A 14840-nucleotide genomic window follows, 5' to 3' on the forward strand; every position below is an offset into this window, starting at 1 on the left:
ATAATAATAATAATTATTATTATTATTATTATTATTCCTTTATTAATACAGCACACACAGATTATGCAGCGCTACACAGAGCTTGCCAAAGACATCACTTTCAAAAATATATAATTAATAAGTTTACTATGAATTTATCTATTTGCTACTCATATAAGAAAGGCTGTTCTCATTGAGCCACCCCATCCATCAGGCCTCATTCACACGTTTTTAGCCCTTTTGTAAGGGAATGTCAGAAGGATTCATATGCTCATACATTGAGATACTCCTGTTCCGAGGGAAAAACGGCAACAGCCAGTGTTTCTCTCAAGTGATGTAACTGCTGTTATATGGACAGTCAAATCAATGGCAAATACCAAGATTGTATGATCAGTTGAGGCCGGAGATGAATGCAATACAGTTGCATCCGCCCCCCATAGGCTATTATGGCTTCCGCTGAGCAAACACGTCGCTCTGCAGCAGGAAGCAGGATAGAAAGACATAGTTTACTAAGCTCTTCTATTCTGTGTTACCTGCTGGATGTGACGTATACTGTAAAAAAAGGAGGCAAGAAGTATTCTCTTAGCTCCCAGTATATGTCTATCTATACGTACGGTAGCATATATGCAGTACACACTGAACATGTCTGACACTTGAGATGTGATTGTAGCATAAGACATGTAAGACATAAGACATGAATGTAGCCAAATAATAGAAAGAGTAGGTATTTTAATAAATAAATGGATGACTTGGAAAGTTGTAAGTCATAATGATTGATGAACATACATTTATTTACAACTATCTGCCATGGTCTTGTCTGGAACATGGCTTCCTATAACTTTTACTGCTGTATATAAAATCATCAGAAATGGACTAAGAAAGATTCTGCTGCTTTATACAGGAGAAAGTTCTGGATATCTATTCTAAACATCATGAAATTATGAGTAGTCAGCCTACAGATCCTTAGGACTGGCTGCCTACACATCGTCTGTGGTGGCATATATGTTTGAGTTATTTTAGACATATAAATAGCAGGGTTACCTTGCAGCTGCCCAAACAAACATAATAGAACTAGAAAACTGAAATTCAATCCTACATTTATATCTATTCATATCTATATAAGGGACCATTGCCTTCACCCAAACATCAGCAATTGCAATTGAGCTTTACATAAAACCAAACCCGAAGCTCAAAATAATTCCTATACATAAGTAGTAAGTACAAGGCTCAGTGTCAACTTAACCGAGAAACAAGTGGCCAACTGCAGTCCTCCCAGTCAGATTTACAGGCCGTGTCTATAATAAAGACCTTATACACTAACAATATAGCATCTGAAATGTATAAAATTAAAAATGAATGTCACAACATATAATATCCCAGATATGTGGTTCATGGACCATTGTGGGTCATAGGACTTCCCCCTCAAATTGTGGTCATACTATATTTTGAATGAGGCGTCCAGCAAATGAATACATTGCAGAGCTGAGTTACCGTAGTCATTTGATAAATTTTTTGATATTACTGTATTTTATTTCTGTTTTTATAGTTAGTTGCATATGTCTCCGATACTGTTCTTAAATACACATCATTTTTTTTGTTGCTCTGTGCGTTTTGTAATCTGTAGTTATCTAGCCAGTAAAAATCTATGGACAGGAGCAGAGCCACCCCCAGAAACCTCTACCTAATGGTTCTCAAACTCATCAGAATCATACATACAGATGAGTGACTAAATCAAGATTCAATTTGTAGAAACTTCCCCAAATTTTTCAACATATTCGTTTCAGAGTTTCAAATTGAATCACTCCCAACTGATGTTGCTGAAATTGTCCCAAAATTGCTGAAAAACCCCTTTTGGTCCTCTTAAACACACACACACATATACAGTATTTATATCTTGTTATGTCTTGTTTTATTCATTTTTTTAAATTGGGGTTAACCCTTACTTTAATTATATAACTAATGCTAACTCCAATGCTTACCTTACCACTAATTAAAAAATTTTGGGAAAAAAGGAAAAAAAAATCATAGGGACATTTTAAATAAACAATTTTAGTACTTTAGAAGGGGTTATAGGGTTAAAGGGGTTATATACCAATTTTCAGGGCAATTGGAGCAAGTTTCAATTCAAACCGCAATTATATACCGGTAGTTTGAAAAATTGGACAAAGCTTCAACAATTCCAATCTTGGATGACTGGAGCGAAGACTGGAGCAACGTTGATTTGTCCGAAGCAAATTTGAAAAAAAAATTGGAATTGATATGTCCCAGAAAACAGAAAAGCAGTTTTATACAGAAACAATGGAATAGATTTGCTCATTTCTAACCATATGACATGATTCAGATTCAGGGTTGGTGTCTTGATTTACTATCCGTGGAATAGGCCATCAATGTTGAATCAATAGGGAAAACCACCTTATGTTCTACACACTATAGGCCTGTATACTTGTGGTGTGGACCTACAACTTCCCTTTCAGAAGATTAGTGACTAGCAGTCATTCTGGAGTCTATAGATGTCATAGATTTCAGTACTAACATATGTCCCTATAGTAAATCACAGGACACCTCTAAACCAAACAAAAAAACCCAATCCCTCAGAAACTATAAAACATGTACTGATTTTACTAGTTTTCTTTTTCATGAAAAAAAAAATCCCATTAACGGGGCGTTCAATATTTTTCACCAGTGAATGGCTTCATTGCGGCAAACAATCTCCTGATTATACGTGACTATGTACCTGTAGTTTGTGAGAAAATAAAAAGTCGGGAAAGTTTCAGACAGCAAGGTTGGTGAAACAATGCCTTGTCTTTCCGAGAGTGTTTACGATCAATGTGAAAACATATATCCTTGGGCTGAAATGTTTAGTGGCACCCAGAAGTCTGAAGAGAGCAGCTCAGGCCTGTGGTTTTTCAAGGTCACTTTATCATTGCTCGCATTCTCAACGGGATCTCTGAATGAATAGGACTGGGTTACTCAGGCTCCTATTCCACGCCTATTCCTCTTCATTTTCCTTGGCAGGGCTGTGAGCCGCTCTATTTTTAGCAGGATGGCTTTCTATTTTTAGATGACTACCAGTTAACAGACATTTATTAGGAAAAATAAAAGACAAACAAAAGAGGGAGGAGATAACACTTCCCTTTGCGTATTGTAAAGCAAAGTCTCCAACCTGTAACTCCGGGCATTTCAGCTGCTTTCAATCTTGGAAAAATAAAGAGAATTTGGAGTTCAGTGATTTAAAAATAAACCTTCCCTCTGGCAAAGAGACTAAAATACAACAAGCTGTTACTATGTGAAGCAGTGTCAGTGAAAACAAAGAGCATTCTTCTACGGCCAGATTGGAAGAAATGCTTCACTGCTACAACCATATGAGAATATTACATGCAACGTTTTTCCACAGTGCCAGCCAAACGGGATTTTTCTGAAAAAAAAAAATATAGACACTTCTGCAATTGTAAACTGAAACTTCAAATGCTAAGAGAGAGGGAATAAAGTGTAAAAAGTTGAAAAACCAAGCAGATGAGCCTGTTTCCCAACAAAATACAAAATAGAGATGAGCCAATCTACTCGCCGGTTTGTAGATTCGGTACGAATTAGGTGATTTTCAGGCCCCCGAACTGAATCTGAATATTCTCTGATTTGCTTCAGCCAAATCTTGTATATATGATAATAATGGGAGCCTAATGGATCTGTTAAAATGTCCATTGATTTCATTGTCCATTGGTACCACTAGTATATATTAGCGGAAATGGACAATTTAAAAATTAATGAAAAATTGTAAAACAAGATATAAAAAATAAAAATATACTTCACAGGACAAGAGGAGGCTATTAAAGCAGCTTTGGTCTATAGAAAATGTTGAATGATTCACTCATTTCTAGTTAGGAACCAATAGATTTGCATCAGGGTGTAGTCTGGAAGAGCATACAGCCTGGTGCAGGAGGGGTGAGCGCTGTACACCCCTCCCATCTCCATTGCAAGCCATGCAGCTGTGTGTTCTCACCACACTGTGACCGGGTGTCATATACCTCTATGGGGGCCATGATGCGGCTGCAAATTGTGCGCATGTTGGGTGCATGGGGCCTAAGTAAAAATTGTCCCGCAAAATACTTACTCCTCGTTTCTCATGAAAATTTGCATATTACTTTCTATATAGTCCTGACCTGTACCATTGCACTACAGAGCCTGATGTACTCACTAAAAGACACAGCTGAAGACAACCCGAGAAGGGTACAGGTACTCCTTGAGGAGACTGCCATTTAGCGTATGGAGTCATATAGGCCATTTTTTTCTCCATACGAAGACTATGTAAAACAACAAACGTAGAAAAAACACCTACAATTCAATGACCCTTTATAAGGCCTTGCAACGCGCCCCAAGATGTAAGCGAGTCCAGAGTATTTTCCATTAGGAAAAGACGTCCATCTGAGGACAGTTATTTCAGGCCTTGCCACATGACTTAGGACATAAGCCAAACTAAAATCTTCTCCATAAAGCAAGGACAAATAAATATCAGCCGTTCAATAACCACAGATGTATCAAGCAGTATACAGTCTCTTTCTGGTCAAAGTTGGACCAAGGCCCATGGAGGACTCTAGGGAAAACATTATGATAGGTGCCAATATATTAAAAAATAAAAGCACCAGTTAAAAATAGCTCCATAAAACTCAATATATCATACAAAATATCATCAGTCTAAGTTTCAAAATTTGGATTCCCATGGGATCCATGCAAGGAAATCTACCATAAAAATCCAGCATGATAAACCAGGGACACTTACTCATTGACCCAGGCCCCGTGACTGTTATATATGGCCTCCTTCCTTCTAAAATCAACTTTTATAATAATTCTAATGAACCAGAAGTGCTCTGGGGGACGTTATCAGAACCTTTCCAGGCAGTATATGGTGACATCATTGGCCATATAAGGAGACTATAGAAGCCAGAATAGAAACAAATGTGAGATGTGGGAGATGAATGTTAATTTCGGTTCATGTGAGGTGCGGTACAATCATTCTGAAAGATGAAACCACTCAGCTAATATAATCACTGATACTTGGCTTTGGCAGGATAAGACGCTGCTGGTACTCTACAGCTGTTGTTACATGTGTTAAGATTGAATGTAATCATTGTCACATTGAAATCATAAACAGAATAGTATTTTCTTATGTAACATAGTCCGGGGGCATTTTTATTTTGTAATAGAATTGTCAGTATGACAGCCTTATGATCAGCGCTGCCAGAACAGGGGCTTTGTAGTCGGTCTACACGTCGTACACAATGTATAGAGCAATCATCTACATTTATGGTGTTATTTATGATGTATCAATAGCTTAGCTCCTCATACTCTGCGTATGGTGTGAATTGTGAAGATGTTATTGTAGAATCATCATGGAATGCTAATGAATACTATGGACAGCTTTTCTGGTACTTTTAGATTCCCTAGATATCTCATCTCTATAGGTTCACTCAATCCATCTTAAATAAAAGGGACTTAGGTGAGCTCTCTGGTCACATTTAAAGGGGTTGTACCTACTTTTCAAAATGGCACCTACAGGAGGATAACAAGGGATAACAAACTGATCATGAGGCTGTGACTGCTGAAACCCTACTGATCATGAGGGTCTCTTTCTCACTAATCGGTGGAGAAGATGGACGAGTGTGCACCCTGCTAAAGTATCTGTGGCTCTATCACAGACAGTAAATGGGGGTGCCAATAGCTGAGCAATGTCCTTAGCAATTTATGACATACTAATGAACTGAGTGGCAAGATGAGCATACTTGTGGAAAAACAGGAGAACAACACAAATGGTGGAGGGGGTAGGGGGGTATCACATTAGTACACCTGAATTCTGGTTTTACAAGCCATGAGTTAGTCGTAATTTCGGGTGAAGATTCGGGAATTGTGAATTCTCTGCCACCGGAAGGCGGTGGTCCACTGAGTGGGGATGTCCAGCAACTGCGCACTATAGTCTGAGCCAGCAGCGCATGCTATTCCACTGTCGGGTCGTTTAATGCCCCCCCCCCAACATTTGTGCCAATGAAGGGGTTCTAAGAATATTTGATGCAGATGTATTCTTTAATGAAGAATATTTATTGAAAAAGAGATACTGATTAATGATTAATACTAAATAATACTGTAGAATTTTCTAAAATATTTGCACATTGTACATGGTGTCACATTTTTGCTGATTTGCTCCGTACATTAGGTCAGAACACTTATAACAGATCCCATTACTTGTAGGCGTAAGCTCTATACCCTCGCCAAATTTCTGTTAAAAAAGGGACCATGGACATTGGAGTTTTATTTAGCCCTAAAACAGGATCAATGGCTTGTGTAGGTGTAGCAGAGCCAGGTATTTTGTGGAAAGACAAACTTTCCTTTGAATCCGGCATCAGTCCACGAAAACCTGGAGCCGTAACACGTAGTGTGTACACAGTACCTAGAAAACATTGTCAACATTGGTGGGAAAATGCGTCCCGCTCACTAAGACGCTTGTTTTATTTACCTTGGATGCCACACAATGTTAAAAACACAATAACAGTGTTAATTCCTATTAATGGAATCAGTGATTCCTTACAAAACTGTCACCGTCCTCCATGCTGGCAGTCAAAGGTTGAATAGAAACGGGAGAACCCGAATAGTCATTTTACAGTGAATTCCAGATTCTTGTCGTCTTTTCTTAATTGATGTAGGGGCTTTCAAAACATCATTAGCCTTGCAGCTACTCATTACCTCTGCAACCTTTATAAATCTTTGACATGGCAGATTATTTTTTCTTCAATACTATTCAAAACATCCCAACAGGTGACTTGACACAAGCCAGATCACCCAGACCTTGCTCCTTGCTCTTAAGATCTGACAGGCTAATGCAAAATAAGACAATCAAGAAAATGGGATTGTAGGATTGCTGTCAGGGGCGCACGTGGGTGATCAGCATGGATTGGAATGGAATGTCACATGCCTGACGACTAATCCCTCTTCTAATATGTCCTGTACAGTCTACAGAGGACTCATGTAACACTATAGACACTAATAGAGTGCTGCATACATATATACTGTATATACTGTGCAGCAGCAGCCGACAGATCTATGTGACAGCCCTGCCATGTAAATTAAAGCAGGGAAATATTTTATTTCATGGAGTTAATATCATTTTGTGGGTTTCCTCTGGGCACTTCTAGGTTAATTGACTTACAATCTAAAGAAATTAACCCTGTTGTGCTTATGCCTTAGGTGGAAATTACACTCAAAGCTCCACTAGGGATTAAGAGTGATGGTAAGTGGAACAAATAGAGTATCTTCCATGTAAGTGAGACTGAAACTCTGGGGAAATCTATCTATCTCACATCTATCTATCTGTATGTCTATCTCACATTTATCTATATATCTATCTCACATCTATCTATCTATCTAATTATATCTATCTATCTAATTATATCTATCTATCTATCTATCTATCTATCTAATTATATCTATCTATCTATCTATCTATCTATCTATCTATCTATCTATCTATCTAATTATATCTATCTATCTATCTATCTATCTATCTATCTATCTATCTATCTTTCTATCTTATATCTATCTATCTATCTATCTATCTATCTATCTATCTATCTATCTATCTATCTATCTATCTGTCTATAGTTTATATATCCATTCTCATATGATAAAGGCTACTCTCATGGAGCTATCTATCTATCTGTGAATTTCACATCTAAATATCTATTTGTAAATTTAAAATTAATCTATATGTCTAATATTTTTCTATCTCATATCCATCTTTCTTTCTGCTAGCTTGTTGTAAATTATTTATTTATGTCATGTTTATATAATCAAGCTTCTTTAATAGAAATTTCATATCTACAGTAACAATGATTATTTGCCATGACCTTTCTATGATACAAACAATAGGTTTTACTTTTACAAGATGAACTGACATTAAAGGAAATCTACCATCAAAATCTATCAGGGTAAACCAGGGACACTTACTCATAGATCCAGGCAACATGACTGTGCTAATCTTCTTATATTTGTTATCCATGGCCTCCTTCCTTCTAAAATCAACTATTAAATTATGTTAATGAGCCTGAGGGCTGTTACACTGTCTCACCCTGGGTTATCATACTTGATTTTGATGGTATTTTTAAGGTAAGTTTATTGTTCTTTGAATAGAAGATCACATATTGCTTAGGATCCATTATATACATATTTACCAAATCCCTTATATTACTGTATACTATTCAACTCCTGTACAAGGGCCTGTGTATTTTCACCATGGTTGATCTTTGTCACCTACTTTGTGTTATTTACAGTTGTGATTGTTCAGGTTTTGGGTAAGAGTAAAGAATTGCTTTGTATTACAAACCTTTATGTCATAATCTTACATTGTTCGTGATGATCTTTACTCACTGGGAATGTGAAATACTCAATATTTCTTCGCTTTCTAGATAATGACTAGACAAAGATGTGTATGAATAGTCCCATTTAAAAATAGCATAAATATTCATGAACATTTGACTAAAGATAAGCAGGCGACTAGTTCAACTACCAGTCGTCTTTATTACAACAAGGGACTGTCTGCATGAGGAGGGTCAATACTTAGCTATGCATTACAAAAAAACATGTACCATATATACCCGAGTATAAGCCTAGTTTTTCAGCACAAACAAATGTGCTGAAAACCCATACTCGGCTTATGCTCGAGTAAAAAAAATAGGTTTTACCAGGTTTTTGTGGTAAAATTAGGGGCCTAGGCTTATACTTGGGTCAGCTTATACCTGAGTATATACGGTAACTTGTTAGAAATAAAACCTAGAAAGATCATCAAAGCATAGCTTCCAGCTTGTAGATTTTGAAGGACAGAATTCACTACGGTTTCACGTAACATGCAAGCTCCATGCAGAGGGTAGGGGTACAAAGAGTCACAGCAGCGACGTCTTCTCCCTGCAGCTCAAAGTGGACTGAAAACTGTGGTTACAGACTGCAGAGAGTTGCTACATGACACGTTACAAATGCCCAGGGTGTTACTCCTCATGTACATAGACTGGACTACTGATTTATGTAAAGTTTGTTGGAAGGTGAGGTATACTTTAAAGGTGTTGTTTCAACTATTTACGTTAACCCTTATCCAGAGCATATAGTTGAGTGCCATACTTGGCCTTTCCGACACTCCCATTCAGTTGAATTGAGCAGCTGGACGAGCGCTCATCCTTCCACTCCACCCATTAGTGAGAATGGAACTGCCGTGAGCCAGATTGCTTGGTGACCCCATCTTATGGTGGGGATCCCAGCATTTTATCCTTCTTAACTTAAGAAGTTGGTACTACCCCTTTAAGGATTTAGGGGTTGTATACAGTGAAATGTAATGAAAATATTGATCAAACATTAAAATATTTTTATATGTGATGATATCAGTCAGATATACCGTATATACTCGAGTATAAGCCGAACCTTGTATAAGCCGAGGCCCCTAATTTTACCACAAAATACTGGGAAAACCTATTGACTCAAGTATAAGCCGAGGGTGGGAAATGGTCACAGCCTCCCCAGTATATAGCCAGCCCCTGCCCCTGCCCCAGTGTATATAGCCAGCCAGCCCCTGCCCCAGTGTATATAGCCTTCCAGACCCTGCCCCAGTGTATATAGCCTTCCAGACCCTGCCCCAGTGTATATAGCCTGCCAGACCCTGCCCCAGTGTATATAGCCTGCCGCACCCTGCCCCAGTGTATATAGCCTGCCGCACCCTGCCCCAGTGTATATAGCCTGCCGCACCCTGCCCCAGTGTATATAGCCTGCCGCACCCTGCCCCAGTGTATATAGCCTGCCGCACCCTGCCCCAGTGTATATAGCCTGCCGCACCCTGCCCCAGTGTATATAGCCTGCCGCACCCTGCCCCAGTGTATATAGCCTGCCGCACCCTGCCCCAGTGTATATAGCCTGCCGCACCCTGCCCCAGTGTATATAGCCTGCCGCTGCTGCCAGACAGATCGCACAGAAGATATACAGGGGTCGCCGGAAAGGTGAGTTTAGAGATATTTATTTTTTTGACTCGAGTATAAGCCGAGTTTGGGTTTTTCAGCACATTTTTTGTGCTGAAAAACTAGGCTTATACTCGAGTATATAAGGTAATAATGGAACTAAGAATTACATTAGGAAAAGTTAGGGTTGATCTGATCAGTAGCCAGGGTCTTATTCGTGTATTCTGAGTCTACCTTGTAGCAGTTATGTATGACTTGTAAGTTATGTATGAATAATAACCTCAGATGGGCACCAATATTCACTGTACATTATTGTGTAGACTGCACATGAAGTGAAATGTTTCCTGTTACCGGCTGGGTGGTCCCGTGAAAACAGTATGAGCAAAACCAACACTGCCACCTACACATCTGCACAATGTCTCTGTACAGAAGCCAGAATATATGGAAATCATTAGGATGGCAGAAATCCTTTATAATAACAGACTCACTGCTCATATGAAATGTAATGGTAAGGAGGGTTTACCCTGTAATTATGACCCATGATTATGAATCTATTGTTGCGACTAATAGATATGAAAGGAAGACCATGTGACTGCTATGAGGCCATGGGTCCATGTTTATGTACAGTATCTATGGTCGCACCAATGAACCTTACACATGACACAACATATATGATCTTACCTCTACAATGTCTGAATTTGTTCGACTTTCATGCGGCTCGTTGTATTCTGTATATTTCAACAAAACTTTATCCATATCCGTGCTGGCATACTGGAAGAGTTTGTTGGTGCTGTTGAAGATGATGAGAGCTATCTCGCAGTCGCATAATACACTCAGTTCGTAAGCCTTCTTCATTAACCCAAACTTTCTCTTTGTAAATGTCACCTGGAAATAAGAAATGAGATTAGTAAAATAAGATAACATTAATGAGGACATTTGCATATTGCACCTTCCTCATGAGATAGTAGCTGTCATCATTGCTAATTGTTATGTGAACAGAAGATAAATATTTCGTTTTAAAGACTGGAATTATCTAGATAATGCTTCAAAATTTTCTTTTTTTTTCCTAAACCAAATGATTTTTTAAAGTTTTTTCTTTTTTTTCAAATGTCAAAAGTCTCTTGTTCCTCCCAAACCAAAATTTTTCTGGTCCACTGTTGGTCATTGTTGACCTGACTCCAGAGATGTCATGTTGTCTTGACCTCAATGACGTGCCATCAGTAGAGCTGGTGGCTGTGGCCATGGATCTACTCCGTGGGAGAGATTTATCACTGCTTCTATGCCAGTTTTCTGGTGTAGAAGCAATGAAATAATGGCAAATTCTTTCACAGTGCAAAATTTGCGATTACATTAGTGACTACACAACCTCTATGCCATGTGGGCATGGAGGAGGTATAGGGAGCGTGTCGCCAAGGGAAGGGAGTGGGTACAGTGCGTTACAGTAAAATTATGCAAAACTACACCAGGTCAGATAAATCTCCCCCATGTATATATGTCACAATATTGCACAATGTCACAAGTCCAGTAACAAAGGCCAGCTCAGGAAAAACAGCGACTTGCTAAGGTGCGTATAACATTTTTTAGTTTATTCTAGTTTATGTTAGTTTCATAAGGTTTAGAATCCCTTTAATAAAAATGGAATAAAGTATGCATGGAGATTTTTTTGTATGAGCAAGTGATATGAGCTGTATATAATATTTAGATGATTGATTTAATAATGTATAGGATTCCATACTTGATTGCAATTTTAAGGAAACTGGCACGGTAAACCACCATGATTGTGGTAATCTTATATTTGTTATCCATGGCCTCCGTTTTAATCACTTTTTAAATTATACTAATGAGCTAGAGGTGTTCTATCATAGCCACTCGGTTCTGTAGCCTCACAGGCTGTTATACTGTCTAGAAGCACTTCCTCCCCTCGGCTCCCTCAACACTTCCAATCTATCTCTGCCTGGAAGCAGGAAGTTTCAGCACACAGTGGGAGGGTGGAAGTGCTTTAGCACAGAGTAATAGCCTATGCAGCTATAGCACAGAAGGGCTCCGATAAATTAGCATAATTGTTTGATTTTCGAAAGCTTATCTATGCTTGATTTTCATGGTAGATTTACATCAACTTTGGACATCACCAATGGGGATACGCTTGGGATTACATATTACAATACACTAGATCAACTTATTTTGACAGAGAATTTATGGAATTAATTAACATCCTGTCAACTCAATGTAGCATCATAACTTACACCCATTTTGGGCATGATGTGACAAGAAAGATCTTTTTTACACTTTTCACATTCATCTTTAATTAATCCTACAGGCTGACACATTCCTATAGACTGAAAAGGGTATTGCCAAAATGGGTATTGGCACTTGACATGTGCCCTATATACAATGTGCAATACATGTCCAGAAGTGCATTTATTGTAGGCAAACCAGGCAGGTTCCTAAGGGAGCACAATTTGAGTAAGTTTCCTGAAATTGAATTTGTTTTACCAGTGACACTTGGATTTTCAAAATTTTGTGTTTCCATGGAAACAAGCATTATCAATCAAACTTAATTACAGACACCTTACAGCTGAGCATTGCAGTCTGGGACTAAGGTAATAGCATCCAGAGAGCTTCACCAGAGGTCACAGTGGGCAGAGAGATCCGTCTGTAACTTAGGGGACGTCTGTAAGTCAGGTGCCCCTAAGTCGGGTACTGCCTGTATTCATGGCATATGACTGGGTTGCTAAAACCTGATCCACATGATACGCGTTGTTGTCAGATTTGACAAGGATTTCGTATTAATTTTGACACAATTTGTGAACAGTCCCGTAAAACAACATAAAATGTAGATTTTTATAGCTGTGCTTATTCATCCTTATAAATATACAATATTCATGTAATTACACCATAGTAGTTGATATATTAATATCCGATATGAGCCAACATTCTGTTGTCAGAGAGCAGAAAATACTGTACACTCTAACGCAAAACACACGCGGAAAAGGATAAAAAAGACGGGCGCACTGTAGAGATCGGATACTGTATCAACATGTATGAGTGACATTCAATCCATAATGATATCACTGACTTGTTCCTGTGCCAGGAAAGCCAACATGTTCTTCTGGTACACAACAGATCCTTAAATATGTATAATATTTATTGGAAGGAATCCTAAACTAAGAATATCTTTTTATTTGAATTTCGTGTTCGGAACACGTTGTTATGGTGATTGGTTAGTGACATGGTGGTGAGGGTATAGACGTGCACAAGGTGTTCTTTTAATAACCAGAAAATTGGAATATAATTGCCAGTCTGAGATAAAACACAGGACGGTGACTTTAAAACTAGCACTTTGGTTTACATTTTTTTTCCTTTTTTTTTTTTTTTTGAAACCAGTTATAGATCTAGATACATTTATAGTCATTGTGATTATAGGAGCAATCTGTGATGTTATATTTGTTGTGCTCTTAAAGGTTATGTGTACCGTCATGGGCATTTTATTTTTATTATTGTATTATGGGCTAAAATTATTCTATTATAGGTTTTCATAAAAAAAAATTAAAACATTTTTGGGTTGCCTTCTATAGATGCTTCTTCTTACACTGCAAGTCGGTGCGTCTCTTTTTCATCAGTTTTCTGGTGTACAAGCCATGAAAAGTCACAATTCTTGGTGTATGGTCAGGAATTGGGACTTTTTATCACCCTATGCCACCTCGGGGAGGGGGTAAGGAGGGGCGGGGAATTGGCCTGGCCTGGACCACTAGATATAGCATATATCAGGATCCTGGTGCAGGCTATAATAGTAGTCTATGTCATACAGGACAGGACACACACATTGTGCACTGGGGGGGGGGGGGTATTACAACTGGCACATGATGCACCCAGTCATGATAAATTCCCCTATTGAATGATGATAAAACAGTCTTACAATGTACAATTAGTGGTGCCAAACTAAATAGACAACAGAACAGAAGCAACAGCACTCCTTAGGATTTAATGAACAGTGCATTGTATGGTGCATAAAAAACTACCAATTTTTCACTAAAATCTATGAAGTGCTGTTGCTTCTATTTTGTTGGATACTAGGATGGATCTGGGCAGCTAAGATCTACATCTGAAGGCACCCTGCAAAAGATACAGACTCCATTGGACTACGTGAGTGCTGCATCACCTCTCCATGTTTGGTTAAACTAAGAAGAGGCAAAACCTTCTGATAAGCATCATAGTAATGCACATATTACATTTAATAATATAAAATTATTAAAAATACTTCTCGAGAAATTTCATGAAAAAAGTAGGCATTAACAACCATAGACAGGTCAGTAGTGGTGGTGGATCCTCATTGGGCGCAACTCTTAATACTTCCACCCCCTGGCAGCTCACTAGAAGGTATTTAGCATATGTTTCAACAGTAACAAAATGTCAAATTCCAAATTTTACAGTTTAAACCTCGTTTTATATGGTCACATTCCAGATGTAATCTGAGACCAACTGCCACCCGAGTCGATGTTTCTGTGCCAGCTGGTAATGCCATAGGATTATGTAAGCACTTTAAACCCAGTCAGCAGGTCTGTAACCACTCAGAGAGCGACTCCCACATGCCTTCAGTCTGTGCGTTTATCCTTTTCAGCTTAAGGAGCTTTCACGCTCATTACTAAAACTACAAACTAAATATTTTGTTAGAAATTTATCCCAAGTGGCACAATGCGCACATAAATATCTAAACTAAATAGAAAGGGAAGCGGCCTGCAATGTTTTACATTTTTGTGGAAATCTTAGACACAATGAGCGACGTCGCTCTCCTTCCATGAAAGACAAGTCTATTTTAGAAAAGTTAAATGGGAGCAATCGGCTGACTCAAGCAAATTATTCCAAACCATTGCAGAACATTATTGT

At 38.4% G+C, this 14840-nt stretch overlaps 1 protein-coding gene across 18 annotated transcripts in view; it reads right to left on the minus strand.

Annotated features, from left to right (window-relative positions):
* Positions 1–14840, minus strand: part of MEF2C (myocyte enhancer factor 2C) — a 187668-nt gene that overhangs the window by 61199 nt on the left and 111629 nt on the right. For all 18 annotated transcript variants that reach the window (XM_072139446.1, XM_072139468.1, XM_072139448.1 and 15 more), the window contains one exon: positions 10638–10841. In XM_072139446.1, the coding sequence (XP_071995547.1) occupies positions 10638–10841 (204 nt within the window). The remainder of the gene's footprint in view (positions 1–10637; positions 10842–14840) is intronic.

This window comes from Engystomops pustulosus, chromosome 1 (assembly GCF_040894005.1).
Source record: "Engystomops pustulosus chromosome 1, aEngPut4.maternal, whole genome shotgun sequence".
In the NCBI taxonomy this organism is placed as follows: Eukaryota; Metazoa; Chordata; class Amphibia; order Anura; family Leptodactylidae; genus Engystomops; species Engystomops pustulosus.